Source organism: Spea bombifrons, chromosome 10 (genome assembly GCF_027358695.1).
Source record: "Spea bombifrons isolate aSpeBom1 chromosome 10, aSpeBom1.2.pri, whole genome shotgun sequence".
Taxonomy (NCBI): domain Eukaryota; kingdom Metazoa; phylum Chordata; class Amphibia; order Anura; family Pelobatidae; genus Spea; species Spea bombifrons.
In genome coordinates, this window is record NC_071096.1 from 1,028,473 (window position 1) to 1,044,957 (window position 16,485).

Below are 16,485 nucleotides of genomic sequence, written 5' to 3' on the forward strand. Positions count from 1 at the left end.
GGTGTTATATTACTGTATACAGCGCTGGGGGTTATATTACTGTATACAGCGCTGGGGGGGTTATATTACTGTATACAGCGCTGGGGGGTTATATTACTGTATACAGCGCTGGGGGGGTTATATTACTGTATACAGCGCTGGGGGGTTATTACTGTATACAGCGCTGGGGGTTATATTACTGTATACAGCGCTGGGGGTTATATTACTGTATACAGCGCTGGGGTTATATTACTGTATACAGCGCTGGGGGTTATTACTGTATACAGCGCTGGGGGGTATATTACTGTATACAGCGCTGGGGGTTATAGTACTGTATACAGCGCTGGGGGGTTATATTACTTTATACAGCGCTGGGGGTTATATTACTGTATACAGCGCTGGGGGTTATTACTGTATACAGTGCTGGGGGGTTATATTACTGTATACAGCGCTGGGGGTTATATTACTGTATACAGCGCTGGGGGTTATATTACTGTATACAGCGCTGGGGGTTATATTACTGTATACAGTGCTGGGGGTATATTACTGTATACAGCGCTGGGGGTTATATTACTGTATACAGCGCTGGGGGTATATTACTGTATACAGCGCCGGGGTTATATGATTTTGGTGGGACTCCCCCGGGGTTGTCTCGTGGTGTAGCGGGGGTAATAGACAGCAGACTCGCGTGGCCCCCGTCCTGTATTTACTGAAGGCTGAAGGGAAGTCGCGGAGCCGTCGGGAGAGAGCGCTTTATTTATTTTATGCGCAGAAAGCGAGTGGCTCGGTGGGCTCCGTGTCACTGAAGCCTCCGCTCCGTTTGTTCTGAGAAATGTAACGTTGACCTTAAATGGTAAAAGCTCCACGGAGTGAAGGGGAGGCCCGACGGGGAGAAAAAACTCAATATCTGACTTTTTGGTTGGTAATCTGCATAACTAAGAATAAACTGCATTTCCAGCCGCCAGCCGGGAGTGGATTTTTTCCCCTTTAATCTCTCGTTGAAGATGCAGCGAAGCGGCGTCCGGAGAACGTTCCGGAATGATAAACGCATCTGATAGAAGCCCGGCGCGGACGGGACCTTCTCGCCATCCAGCCTCAGACGGCATGCGCCGGGGCCAGCGGGGTAAGTGACGCTTCTAACGCGGCGAGAGGAGGGTAACCGGGAACTTTCCGAGAGACGCCGCAAACATTAACCCTTTAATAGCCCAGCACAGAGATACTATTGTAGCCACTTGCCCCGATGGCGGCAGCCAAATGGCTCTAATAACGGTCCTGGCGGGAGGTAAAGATATTCTGAATGGACTCACCTGCATTCAAGCAGGGATTCCAGCTGTGATATAGCAGGGAGAAAAACACCAATCGGGACATTCAGATATCATTAAATCAGAGGAGAATATGAAGGCTCCAGACTGTGTGACCCCAGAATCTGCCCCTTCACCCCGAAACTGGGGTAAAAACCAGGATAATCTGCCCCTTCCCCCCCGAGACTGGGGTACAAACCAGGATAATCTGCCAATTTAATCCGAGACTGTCTCGGGGTGAAGGGGCAGATTATCCTGGTTTTTACCCCAGTCTCGGGGTGAAGGGGCAGATTCTGAGGTCACACAGTCTGGAGCCTTCATATTCTCCTCTGATGTAATGATATCTGAGCGCCCCGATTGGTGTTTTTACCTGGGGTAAAAAACCCTGGGAATCCATTCATTCACCCCAAGATCTTGAGACTGGGGTAGAAACCAATAGACTCGGGGCAAAACCTGATGGTAAATAAGGAGTTATATGGGATCTCGTTACCTACCACAGAAACCCAAAAGAATGACATTTTAACCCTACGCTGGGCTACAGATTCGCCGGGAGCGCTTGGCGTGCGATATTAACCCTTATTGAGTGATAACCCGCGGGCGTTCTGACGCGTATACCTGTTACATACGTGTGCACGGAGACGGACGCGGAGCCGGAGGGGGTGTCAGGTGCTGCCATTTTACCCAAACGGGTTTATTCTCTTTATTGCCGAACGATTTCTTTATGATGTAATAATAGTGTGCGGGGGGGGGGCGTAATAATAACGCAGCCTTCGCGGTAACCCCCGCCGTAGGTTCCGTGGCCCCGCGTGTCACGGGGGTTTTCGTAATGAGGTTTCTATGAGGGGGCAAAGTGTGTCCGGACCCCGTTTCAGACTTTGATTGACGGTTTTGCTGATTGGGGGGTTTTGTGGGAATCCCCCCTTCGATAAACGGCATTTTTACAGAAAAGTTCCTGCTTCACTGTTTTGCTCGTCCGCTTCTCTTTTTTCTTGATCTGCTTTTGTTTTTTTAATTACTCTTTTATGCTTTAATTGGTTTTTTTTTGGTTATTTTGGTTTTGGCCCAGTGCCTTCACCCTTCTCTTCTCCCCCCCTAAACCCTCATCTCCCCCCTTTGATCCAAGCCTCCTACATCAAACGGCCAAGGGCCCTTAGGACCCGATCAATGTATCGGAGCCAGAGCGGGGCATTAATGTCGGAGTCACTGATTGGGATGGCGTCTGTCCTTCCATCATAGAATATTTAAAGTATTACAGACATTCTAGAACAGAATGCGGCAATGAAGAGAAAATGGCGGCGCGTTTCTTCCCAAAATCCGCCACCTTGGAATCTGTTTTTTTGGTGATTGTTTGGGAGGATTTGTCACATTTCCTCTCTCGCGCTCGTTTTCTGTAATATTACATTTTGTTCTCGTGATCTATAAACAAACTTCTGACGGTGACCGGATCTGAATTTATACAGTTTAAGGAAATGGACCCTTTTTTTCTCTGGAATTGCTCCAAACATCACATTTTGGGAAGATGCATTAGTCGCTGTGTGATAGAGTCCATTAATCCCCCCCCCTGATCCCCCCCCCCGAACCAACCCCCCCCCCCCTGATCCCCCCCCCCGAACCAACCCCCCCCCCCCCGTGTCTGGACGATCTGGATCCAGAAAATGTAAACTTCTGTGAAATTCAGTAAAGCTCACTTTTTAAACACAGTTAGCCGGAGATACCGGAAATTCCTTTTTGGTGATAAACGGAGGCTTTTGCAGCACAAACTCTGGGGAAGGAAATAAATGCCGGACTTTTAAGTGATCGGAGCGCTGGCCTCATCCAGAACGAGAAGGTCATTAGGGCCAATGTTCCGTTCCACCTTCCCTAATAATTACCCCCATCCCTTAGGCGGCTGGGCACAGCTCTGACACACCGACACACCGACACACAAACACTGACACACAGACACACAGACACCGACACACAGACACACACCGACATACACAGACACACCGACATACACACAGACACCGAGACACACCGACAGACACACAGAGACACACCAACACAACGACAGACACACAGACACCGAGACACAGACACACCGACACACAGACACAGACACACTGACACACAGACACACTGACACAGACACACCGACACACAGACACACCGACACACAGACACACTGACACAGACACACAGACACACCGACACACAGACACACCGACACACAGACACACCGACACACAGACACACTGACACAGACACACCGACACACAGACACACTGACACAGACACACCGACACACAGAGACACAGACACACACCGACACAGACACACCGACACACCAACACACAAAGACACAGACACACCAACATACCCCCTTAAGGACAATAGGGGTTATTACTCGTAGTATATTGTGGGACAATGGCTATTTTAACATTTTTCGGTGTTCCTGTTTAGCTGTGATTTTCTTCTTTCTCATTTCGTGCTCCCACACATATTATATATTGTTTTTTTCAGGACAAACAGGGCTTTCTTTAGATACCATTAATTTTATCATATCATCTAATTTACTATAAAAAATGATAAAATTTGGGGATTTTTTGTTAAAAAATTACTTTTTCTCACTTTTTAAACAAAAAACTTTTACTCATCTGCAAAAACGAATGAAAAAACCTGCTAAATAGATTCTACTATTTGTCCTGAGTTTAGAAATACCCAATGTTTTTATGTTTTTTTGCTTTTTTCTGCACATTATGGGGCAATAAGTACAGGTAGCGTTTTGCTATTTCAAAACCTTTTTTTCCAAATCTGGTAATTCTTCCCCCCATGTGCCATTTCGGGTATCTTTGAAGCCGGCCAATGCAATTTACCCCATCAAGTCATATATTTTTAAAAACTAGACACCCCAAGGTATTTCACATGCTGGTAATTTAACCCTTTCCATGCACTAATTTTACCACCAGCCTTTGTGAAACTTTACGGTAGTAATTCTTTTTGTATTTTTTTCACACATGTTGTACTTCAGTTATAAATTTATCGCTCCTGGTATATGTCCGTGTCACACAACACCCCAATATGTGTTCAGTAACATCTCCTGAGCGCAGTGATACCCCCCATGCATGGGTTTGTTGGGTTATTTGGGAGGTAAAAGGCCGCCTTTGTGAGGTGTGTATTGTTTTTGCCATTTACACATCTGCCCCATGTCCCATATTTGGGACACCTTTGAACCCGGCCAATTCAATTTACCCCATCCACTCATGCATTTTTTAATACGAGACACCCTATGGCAGGGGCGTCCAACATGCGGCCCGCGGGCCAAATGCGGCCCGCGAGACCTCGAGGTGCGGCCCGCGTAAGATCGGCAGCCAGGGCAACCGATCTTACGCGAGCCGCACCTCAAGCCCTGCTACTTACTTGTGGGAGGGACTTCTGGAGTGCACACAGAGGAAGCGGAGTTCACGTGACATCCTACTTCCTCTGTGCTTTAGCAGAGAAGGCAGAGGGAGGCCGCGCCCCCTGCTGAAGTCTGTAAGCGGCATCGAGGAGCTGCCTTGCAGGTAAGGAGGTGGGGAGGGTGTTTGAATGAGTGTGTGTGATTGAGGGAATGAATCTGTGAATGAATGATTATATGAATAAATGAGTGTGTGTGTGTGTGTGATAGCATGGATGTGTAAGTGCTGGAACCTAGGCATGATGGGACTGTGATTGCTGTTAGCAATCACACTCCTATCATGCCAAGTCAGCCAGTACATGCTGAAACCTGGCCAGCTGCCCCCCTTGTGTATTGATGCTGCCAGCAGTATGGGGTCTGCACTTACAGCCACCTTGTACCAGCATGTACTGGCTGACTTGGCATGATAGGAGTGTGATTGCTAACAGCAATCACAGTCCCATAATGCCTAGGTTCCAGTATTTACTGGATGGATGTGTAAGTGCTGGAACCTAGGCATGATGGGACTGTGACTACTGTTAGCAATCACACTCCTATCATGCCAAGTCAGCCAGTACATGCTGAAACGTAGCTAGCTGCCCCCCTTGTGTAGTGATGCTGCCAGCAGTATGGGGTCTGCACATCACTTACAGCCACCCTGTACCAGCATGTATTGGCTGACTTGGCATGATAGGAGTGTGATTGCTAACAGCAATCACAGCGAGCACAGTCCCATCATGCCTAGGTACCAGCATTTACTGGTTGCCTGCATTTACTGGTTGCCAAGTCATATTGCTAATTTTGTCCAATTGTGTGTTACCTACTTTTATTAAAAATGTGAGTTTTTATTATTATTTTTAAAGGTGGGGGTCATTTTCGGTTTTGGCTAAGTGAACCCTGAATGTTTTGGTCCAGAATTTTCATTTTAGTTCATCCCTAGAATAAATCTAGGGAATCCTGAATTTGTATTCGCAAAACTTTCTAGGCCCAGAAATCAGTGAGAGGAAAAGTAAAGGTTTTGTGTCATTTTACTTTATTTTAATCTGCATATTTTATTAAAGGCCATATTTTTTGTCACAGTGAAAAATGAGTGCGGCCCGCGCACGTATACAATTCTGATGAAGTGGCCCACTGCAGAAAAAACTTGGACACCCCTGCCCTATGGGCATTTGTAATGCCAATATTTTAACTCTTTCCATGCTGGAATTTTTGTAAAGATAAAGAATTTTAGGACTTGCTTATTAATTTTTTATTTATTTTTTTTGGTGACAGTGGGGATTTTTATATGTTACCATATTATTTGTATTTTTTTTAAACATTTTTTTAAAATTTTTTTTAAAAATTTTTTTTTTATTTTTTTATTTTTTTTTTTACTAATCACTTATTAGTGAGCTGGGCTCCATTGACCTTGCATGGTTGGATGCAGTACCTGCATTCAACCTGCAGGAGGAGCTCGAGAGTTCTCAAGAGGGTCTGGATAGACCCTCTATGAACTCATTTCTATTGTTGATGCCATCCTGTGAATGACGGCAACGTCATTCACAGGATGGCACTTGTGGTTGCTCTTCGGAGCAATCACAAGGTGATCGGGGGTCGGGGGCTAGTGTTGCTGATATGCCTCGATATCGAGGCATGTCAGTAACACCATTTATGCTTAGGAAGCGATTCAGATCGCTTCCTAAGCTGTTTTAGCCGGGCGCCGCCGCGATCTTTCAATAGCGGCGATGCAGCTATTTAACGGCAGCCCGTACATGTACGGGCATTGTCGTTAACCCGTTGCACGGCAACCCCGTACATGTACGTGGATTGTCGTTAAGGGGATACACACCGACACACTGACACACACACCGACACGAATGAGTCCGCAGGAAACTCTTCACAATGTATCCGTATCCAGCGATTCATTAAAGTGTCGCTTGCAGCAGAACGTAAGATCTGAACTAAAGAGTAGAAGACTTAGGAGGAGAACCCCAGCGACTGCCGACCAGACGGGCCAGATGGGGCCGATCTGCCGACAGCTTAAGGTCTAAGATCTAAAATCCACAAATTTGTAAGAAAACAATAAAATACGTTGCAGTTTTATGAACTGAGAATCTATATTTATCCAGAGATTTTTCCAGTGTTTTTGGCTGTATTTCCCAGAAGTTTAGCAGAGGAAACGGCCGCGGGTCACATGATCAGCCAATAGGACGATAGCAAAACCTTATTATATAATAAAAAGAAAAAAATAACATAAATATAATAAAACGGAACAAAATGGCTCAAAACCATTTCCGCTCGCAGCTCCAAATGTATTTATAGTATTATAGTGCATTACAGAGTCCGTCTGATTCCTTTTTGGGGAATTACGTAAAACTCTTTTTAATTTCTTGTCCACTTTATATGTATTATTTCACCCATTTTTTAATTAATTCGCCTGGACAGATGGCCACAAAAATCCACATTCACAAAAAACAGTTCAAGAATGCAGGAGGTTCTGCTGATCCTCGTTGCCAAGGAAATTAAACAAATAGAGTCTAAATTGGTAAATGAGAGCAAAAAAAATAAATGTCCTGGTCGTTGTATCTAAAATTAGAAAGATGTTTAAACATCTGTCAATTACACTAAAAATTTCATCCAAAGATGGACAGAAGAGCCGGCAGTCCGACCGCGGATACATGCGCAGGTCCTTACAGCATCCGCAGACACCGCAGCCACCCTGCTAGGGTTCTCAAGAAGAAACATTTCCATCACCTCGTCCATTGTACAGCACCGCGGAGTATGACGGCGATATATACAGAATAACAGTGTACAGCGCTGCGGAGTATGACAGCGATATATAAATAATAATAACACACATTGTACAGCGCTGCGGAGTATGACGGCGATATATAAATAATAATAATAACACACATTGTACAGCGCTGCGGAGTATGACGGCGATATATAAATAATAATAATAACACAGTGTACAGCGCTGCGGAGTATGACGGCGATATATAAATAATAATAACACACATTGTACAGCGCTGCGGAGTATGACGGCGATATATAAATAATAATAACACACATTGTACAGCGCTGCGGAGTATGTCGGCGATATATAAATAATAACACACATTGTACAGCGCTGCGGAGTATGACGGCAATATATAAATAATAATAATAACACATTGTACAGCGCTGCGGAGTATGACGGCGATATATAAATAATAATAATAACACATTGTACAGCGCTGCGGAGTATGACTGCGATATATAAATAATAATAACACACATTGTACAGCGCTGCGGAGTATGACGGCGATATATAAATAATAATAACACATTGTACAGCACTGCGGAGTATGACGGCGATATATAAATAATAACACACATTGTACAGCGCTGCGGAGTATGACGGCGATATATAAATAATAATAATAACACACATTGTACAGCGCTGCGGAGTATGACAGCGATATATAAATAATAATAACACACATTGTACAGCGCTGCGGAGTATGACGGCGATATATAAATAATAATAATAACACATTGTACAGCGCTGTGGAGTATGACGGCGATATATAAATAATAATAATAACACATTGTACAGCGCTGCGGAGTATGACGGCGATATATAAATAATAATAATAACACATTGTACAGCGCTGCGGAGTATGACGGCGATATATAAATAATAATAATAACACATTGTACAGCGCTGCGGAGTATGACGGCGATATATAAATAATAATAATAACACACATTGTACAGCGCTGCGGAGTATGACGGCGATATATAAATAATAATAACACATTGTACAGCGCTGCGGAGTATGACGGCGATATATAAATAATAACACACATTGTACAGCGCTGCGGAGTATGACGGCGATATAGAAAACAATAAGTAATAATAAATAACAATAACCTTATACATCATTAGAAGATTATTATTATTTATCATTATAATTATTATTATTATTATTTGGTTATATTAAACCATGTTTGATATTCTCTTTGTTAACAGATGTTTCTGTCTGTGAACTCAAATAACCCCAGAAGGTAACTTTTTATTTTCCCCAGAGTTAACCTATCTTAGTTATTGCAAAAAATATTATTATTAATTATTATTATTATTATTCTTTTTTATATAATTTAATTCCTGTGCAAAGAAGCAGCCGGCTGTTCAAAAGAAAAAATTAACTTATGCCAAAGTTTCCGCCACAAACGGCCTTCTTTATGGCAAATAAATAATATTTGTTGTTTTTTCATCTATGACCCAGCGCTCGGAGCTGTTTCGCTTTAGTGTATTGTGTAATTTTGTATTTAGTAATACATTCAGGAAAGAAACAAATGTCATTGTATTTACAGGTCGAAATAGAGCACCTATGTTATGTGTATCTCATGGGAGCAGCCATCTTGACTTCCTGTTTTCGGGATCCGCATGGTTATTCCTCCCCGTTCAGCTATTCCTCCCCTTTGGCGGAAGCTGATTCATACACCTTGACACCTAAGATATAACGGTCCTGTTTTTTTATCCCAATTTCTATCTTGTGCACGGCCTACTGAGAGCCTGGTGAGCAGGCGTCTGCTGCTGTGAGACAGGAAGTGGAGTGTGCAGCTGGAAATGGCGTCCCCCACGTATTCTGCCAAAAAAAAAAAAAATTGTAATTTTTTTATCTTGTAGTCGTGTACGGAGTGTTTGCGCATTCCTTTTTTGGGACTTTTGTAGAAACTCGTGTTTTAGGAGGTTTCCAGGATACAGATCTTTGTCGCGCTGCTGGATCACCGCTGTTACAGGATATAGAATTCGCTATTTTAAGCCGGCGTTCCGCGCTGATTGTTATATTTAGCCCAGAAGTTCTATTTCTGTCCGTTCCGATGGTTCAGGAGATAAAGCTGAGTTATTAGCGATGGAGAAGATGGAGCGCAGGACGCGCCCCGGGCTGAACCGCAGAATTAATAAAAAGGGGATTTTAATGTCTAGAGAGCAGGCGCGGGTATTATTTACGAGCAAATACCCCTCAGAGGACACACTGGGGGCAGGGAAACTATTTTACTGGCCGGCTATACGGCTGATGAATAAGCCTCGTGGCTCTCGCCGGCTGGATGTGAAACCGAATCTTTCTGCCCCATTAGGGGTGGTCGGCGACATGAAGGGAATTATACACTAAATGGCGACACGTGGATGTAATGCTCTGGGATTTTAGAAGGCCATGTTTTTACTGTGGTTACCCGGTTGGTGAGCCGTCTCGCTGCGGTTACCCGGTTGGTGAGCCGTCTCGCTGCGGTTACCTGGTTGGTGAGCCGTCTCGCTGCGGTAACCCGGTTGGTGAGCCGTCTCGCTGCGGTTATCCGGTTGATGAGCCGTCTCGCTGCGGTTACCCGGTTGGCAAGCCGTCTCGCTGCGGTTATCCGGTTGGCGAGCCGTCTCGCTGCGGTTACCCGGTTGGTGAGCCGTCTCGCTGCGGTTACCCGGTTGGTGAGTTGTCTCGCTGCGGTTACCCGGTTGGTGAGCCGTCTCGCAGCAGTTATCCGGTTGGTGAGCCGTCTCGCTGCGGTTACCCGGTTGGTGAGTTGTCTCGCTGCGGTTACCCGGTTGGTGAGCCGTCTCGCTGCGGTTACCCGGTTGGTGAGTTGTCTCGCTGCGGTTACCCGGTTGGCGAGCCGCCTCGCTGCGGTTATCCGGTTGGTGAGCCGTCTCGCAGTAGTTACCCGGTTGGTGAGCCGTCTCGCTGCGGTTACCCGGTTGGGGAGCCGTCTCGCAGCAGTTACCTGGTTGGCGAGCCGTCTCGCTGCGGTTACCCGGTTGGCGAGCCGTCTCGCTGCGGTTACCCGGTTGGTGAGCCGTCTCGCTGCGGTTACCCGGTTGGTGAGCCGTCTCGCTGCGGTTACCCGGTTGGTGAGTTGTCTCGCTGCGGTTACCCGGTTGGTGTGCCGTCTCGCTGCGGTTACCCGGTTGGTGAGTTGTCTCGCTGCGGTTACCCGGTTGGTGTGCCGTCTCGCTGCGGTTACCCGGTTGGTGAGTTGTCTCGCTGCGGTTACCCGGTTGGTGTGCCGTCTCGCTGCGGTTACCCAGTTGGTGAGCCGTCTCGCTGCGGTAACCCGGTTGGCGAGCCGTCTCGCTGCGGTTATCCGGTTGGTGAGCCGTCTCGCAGTAGTTACCCGGTTGGTGTGCCGTCTCGCTGCGGTTACCCGGTTGGTGAGTTGTCTCGCTGCGGTTACCCGGTTGGTGTGCCGTCTCGCTGCGGTTACCCGGTTGGTGTGCCGTCTCGCTGCGGTTACCCGGTTGGTGAGTTGCCTCGCTGCGGTTATCCGGTTGGTGAGCCGTCTCGCAGTAGTTACCCGGTTGGTGAGCCGTCTCGCTGCGGTTACCCGGTTGGGGAGCCGTCTCGCAGCAGTTACCCGGTTGGCGAGCCGTCTCGCTGCGGTTACCCGGTTGGCGAGCCGTCTCGCTGCGGTTACCCGGTTGGCGAGCCGTCTCGCTGCGGTTACCCGGTTGGCGAGCCGTCTCGCTGCGGTTACCCGGTTGGGGAGCCGTCTCGCAGCGGTTACCCGGTTGGTGAGCCGTCTCGCTGCGGTTACCCGGTTGGGGAGCCGTCTCGCAGCAGTTACCCGGTTGGCGAGCCGTCTCGCTGCGGTTACCCGGTTGGCGAGCCGTCTCGCTGCGGTTACCCGGTTGGCGAGACGTCTCGCTGCGGTTACCCGGTTGGCGAGCCGTCTCCCTGCGGTTACCCGGTTGGTGAGCCGTCTCGCTGCCGTTATAATGTTCAGTATTTAGTAATCTCATGGTCATTTCGGTGAGCTGTCGGTTGTCTCGTCGAGGAACGAGACGACATTCATTTCCAGGAGACTGAATCCAGGGGTCTCTCTTCCCAGGCCCTCCAAGTGGGTGGTCCTATAAACATAGTAAGCCGGTACACGTGTGTAGTATGTACGTGTAACGTGATTTATATGGCTCCAACATGGTGCAACCAGCTCAGAACGGCCGTAATGCAGTAACAATGTGTCTAGAACAGACCTTTATTTAATAACAGACAGTGGCAGGGCGAGAGCCGAGGGCCCAGAAACGCCGGGGGAGTGTGATTTAGAGATTGTCAGCTCCGGTGCGCAGCCCCCCGCACAAACCTGTCAGATATATTATACTACTTGTTATGTCCTGTCTGTCCATTGTACAGCGCTACGGAATATGACGGCGATACAGAAAACAATAAATAATACATGTGGTCATTTAGCGCTATCATTTTTATGACATCAGAGGGATAATGATTGGTGGATACGGATCTCGTTCCGTGGCTGGGAGTAATGTGAGTGAATCTGCACAACCTCTCCCCGGGGTCTGTTTAAAAACGACGTTAATGACCCCAGAAACTTAATAAAACCGTTTCCGTTAACGGCCCAGAGCGTGGAAGGAGAACCCGTTAGAAGGACCCCTGGCAACGTACTTCACTTGGAGACGACACTCTGTGCATTACCGGCACCGCAGGACCGACCCGCCGCCGGTAACAGAGCCTCTGCCATCATTCATGTAATCAATAACTCTATAGAATTTTTTATGGAATTTTGGGTTCATTATACGGAGAATTGGTAAAATATACATGAATTAGAGCGTTGTGGGGAATTAAAGGCAAATGTGAAACCTGAGGATTTCTAACGATGCGTGAAACAAAAATCCCGGCTTCCCGGCAGAATCACCTTTTTTGGAAATGTATCATTTTCTGTCAAGCGTTTTTGGTTAGTCGTCACTTTTCGTTATTTCCGTCTCGTTGGGGTTGAGTCCTCCGGCCGTAATTTAGAATTTAGTTGGCACTTTGTAACTTTTTTTGCCCTCCGATTTCTTGTGCAATAAACGAGTTTTGTTAAAAAGTAATATTTTCAGTTTTTGAGCGGCCGGGGGGGCAGGAACGTTTCGCATACAGTTTGGGCTGACATTACTGCGTACCCTGGGGTGGAATAAATCCGTTTCCTCTGGTTAGTTGCCAGCCTGTTATTTTATAAATGCCACCCGGCAGCGATGTGGCACCCTGGGCACTCGGATATTATAGGCAGTCTGGGAGGCCAGCGACCTACCCCAGGTCAGCCGTTCGCCCCCGGACAGTGGAATGGACAGTGGCCGCTCTTGCCCCCAACGGCTCTGTTTATTGCGTTATTTGCCCCCGGTTTGGTTGGGAAAATCCCCATCTTCTACACACACCCCCCATCTTATTCCTCCTCGGCAGCGGGCGGTCGCCGGTTCTTCACCCCCCCCCATCTTATTCCTGCTCGGCAGCGGGCGGTCGCCGGCTCTTCACACACCCTCCGTCTTATTCCTCCTCGGCAGCAGGCGGTGGCCGGCTCTTCACACACCCTCCGTCTTATTCCTCCTCGGCAGCGGGCGGTCGCCGGCTCTTCACACACCCTCCGTCTTATTCCTCCTTGGCAGCGGGCGGTCACTGGCTCTTCACACACCCTCCGTCTTATTCCTCCTCGGCAGCAGGCGGTGGCCGGCTCTTCACACACCCTCCGTCTTATTCCTCCTCGGCAGCGGGCGGTCGCCGGCTCTTCACACACCCTCCGTCTTATTCCTCCTCGGCAGCGGGTGGTCGCCGGCTCCAGCAGGGAAGATGAATTAGCAGATTCCATGATTTGGAAGTCAAATAAAGCACTTATTGGGCTGGATTTGGGGCTTTTTTGTGGCCTCGTTACGGAGGAACAGCTGTTACCAAAAACCTATGGAAATAGTTTTCCCATTTATGGCAGAAGCTCATTTCCTGGAGGCCGTCCGCAGAGCCGAGCCGAGGGCCTTTTATCCTCCCCATCACCAGCTGCCTACAACCGCGCGGTCCAACGGCGTGGGAACGGTGGCCGGAATCTGACGGCTGCCCTGGTGGTGGTGGGGGCGGCGTTTATATAAATATGTAAATATAAATTATTAATTGAATCCCCCAAACCATTGGCCAGAAACCTGAAATCATGAAATTACTAAAAGGGTGGCAGATAAGTGGAACAGCCTCCCAGCAGAAGTGGTAGAGTCTGATCAAGGTTTGAGTCTCGGAATTTTGATGGAAAAAAAAAATTAGTCTCAGGAATTTGGGTGTTTTGTTTTCTGCTAATTCTGCAGGCAATTCATTCTCGGACTGGAGGTTTAACTGGGTTTTTGGATCCCATATAAATAGATCCCTCAACAGATCCCATAATGCCATCTGGCGCCTAATAATTCCCTTTTCCGGTTATCTCCTGGTACCTGGGAGAAAAAATATTTAGATCCAATCCAGCCGGAAATATCACCAAAAGGTTGGGGGGCTGAAAAGGTTTAGGATGTCGGGGGGGCGTGTCTTAGAAAAACAAAATGGCTCCGCACGCGGCGTCGCGGTACAGCAATAAAATAAAAAAAAAGAAGCTATTGCACCTTTTTACACAAAAATGGTCTCTTGATCTGGAGCCTGAACTCTAAAAGAGTAAATATATTCAGAATTCACATTCAGCACGGATTAGAGCGTCACTGGGTGGGGGTAATTACTGTTATTATTACTGCTTATTATTACTGCTTAATATTACTGCTTATTATTACTGCTTATTATTACTGCTTATTATTACTGCTTATTATTACTGATTATTATTACTGTTATTATTACTGCTTATTATTACTGCTTATTATTACTGTTATTATTACTGCTTATTATTACTGTTATTATTACTGTTATTATTACTGCTTATTATTACTGATTATTATTACTGTTATTATTACTGCTTATTATTACTGCTTATTATTACTGTTATTATTACTGTTATTACTGTTATAAACGATCAAAATCATCACAGAAACAAAATGACGGAAAACGTTAATATTATCATGAAGCGTCCCAGGACGGGGTTTTTCCTGTAAAACGTGAATCCCATTTCTGATTATATAACTGTTTCCAATTTCGTAGCTCCGCATATTAAAAATGCCGGAGAGAGACCACCGTGTCTCGCGCTGTTATTGTCTCGCGGTCCCGTCCTTGGAAGGTAGTGATCCCGAGCTCTTGTATCTCTTGGCAGTGAGTAGCAGATGAAAATCTTTAAATTGCCCTCGCTTGGGGTTAACCTGAGGGTGCGCGGTCAGCCAGGGACTCCTCCGCCTCACGCCTGCCTCCTCGCACGATGCCCACCCTACCCGCAGACCAGGAGGACTCCGCCGAGGCTCGGCACACGCTGAGGGTGAGTATCCGCTCCTCCCTGCCGTAACTTTGGGGATTTATTTGGGGAAATCACTTATTCCATGGGGATTTATTCCGAGGAGGTCCCATTAACCCCCCCTTTCTTTTCATTATATAATTGTTTTGTTTTGAGCCGGATAGCGCAGATTTAACGAAAAGTCTCTGCTTTGCATGCGAATCTGAATGTATTTGCTGTCCGGGTTGTGGCCATTTTCAGTGATCATGTGACGTGCGCGCAGCAGCTCGGCCCCTGTACTACACTGCGTGCTCGCTTTATGGCAGATAAGTAAAAGTCACGTTAAATATTTCCCCCGATAACCTGAAATCGGTTTTACGGGGCTCAGAAGGTCTTATGGATTCTGAGAATTAATTTGGAGGGCTCTTTACACGCAGCTCAGATTTCACATCCGTATCGCCTGGAAAATCTAGGAGAATGGGGGTTTTTGTAGCTAAATAATATCAAATCGCCCCCCCCACAGCCCGTTTCCACAGACTAAGACCCAAATTCCTCAAACATGTACCCTTTCAAAGACTTCTTACCCCGGCCCTCAAAATGCATTGTTTTCAATGGGTTTAGGGACCGCCCATTGTCCTTAAGGGGTTAAAAGCCTTTAAATGAGGGGAACAAGGAAACTTTTACATTTTGGCACATTTTCCAGAATAAATAAATAAAATAAATGCGCTGTGACTTCTTTTTATGTCACAAACGTCGATTGTAACAGAAATAACCGTTACAAAATGTAACATTTCAAAAGTTGGAGAATTGTTGCTTTTTTCAATTATTTTCAGCAGAAAAACATTGGGTATTTTGTGGGTTTTGTCGACTAATCATTATCATCAAAAAACTGAAATGTTTTCTTCCAGTAACTTTTTGGGCATAAAATACACATATTCCTGAGAGCCGGACCATTAATATTAATAATTATTATTGACCAATTAAGTTTGATAAAATAAACATTCTAAAATTATTAATAAATACATAAAAATACATTCTTAAAACCCTCAGCTATGAAACATTTTGAAAGAAGGTAACAGTGTTGTAGATACTTTAATGAATTGCATTTAAAGGAATCTTCAGGATTCTATATAATAATAATAATAATGCTAATAATAATAATAATAATGCTAATAATAATAATGATAGTAATAATAATGATGATAATAATGCTAATAATAATAATGATAGTAATAATAATGATGATAATGATAATAATAATAATAATGGGGGTTGAAAGAGCCCTGTTACTTTTTGCTGCTTTTCGGGGTCCAGCATACGTTTTTTTTTACCGCTTATGGATGGAGTTTTTACGTAATCGGTAAAAACAAAAAGAAAAAAATAGATTTTTCGCAATATTTTTTTGTAACCAGATAAAAGGATTCCTGTTTTGGCTCGATTCCCCAGTGGAACCGTACATTATCTCCGTAGCAGGTCACACGACATCCGCTCCCTTCAGATGATAGGAAGAGACCCCCGGGGGGGACGGGGCCGTCACGTACCCCATCGCAGAGGAACTAATAATCCCTTTCCTGAATTATCATGTAAACAGTGCACTTTGGGTTGAGGTTATGGGATTTGTGCGTGGAGCTGACAGCTCCTGATATGTGAAAGCTGGTGCTTCTTCTAAGGTGCACAATACAGCACTGAC

The 16,485-nt window shown here is 46.0% G+C and overlaps 1 protein-coding gene across 1 annotated transcript in view; it reads left to right on the forward strand.

The window, feature by feature from the left end:
• Positions 1 to 860: 860 nt before the first annotated feature.
• Positions 861 to 16,485, forward strand: part of IRAG1 (inositol 1,4,5-triphosphate receptor associated 1) — a 28,784-nt gene continuing 13,159 nt past the window's right edge. The window contains exons 1-2 of the mRNA XM_053449632.1: positions 861 to 1,102; positions 14,682 to 14,840. Of these exons, the coding sequence (XP_053305607.1) occupies positions 14,784 to 14,840 (57 nt within the window). The 5' untranslated portion in view covers positions 861 to 1,102; positions 14,682 to 14,783. The remainder of the gene's footprint in view (positions 1,103 to 14,681; positions 14,841 to 16,485) is intronic.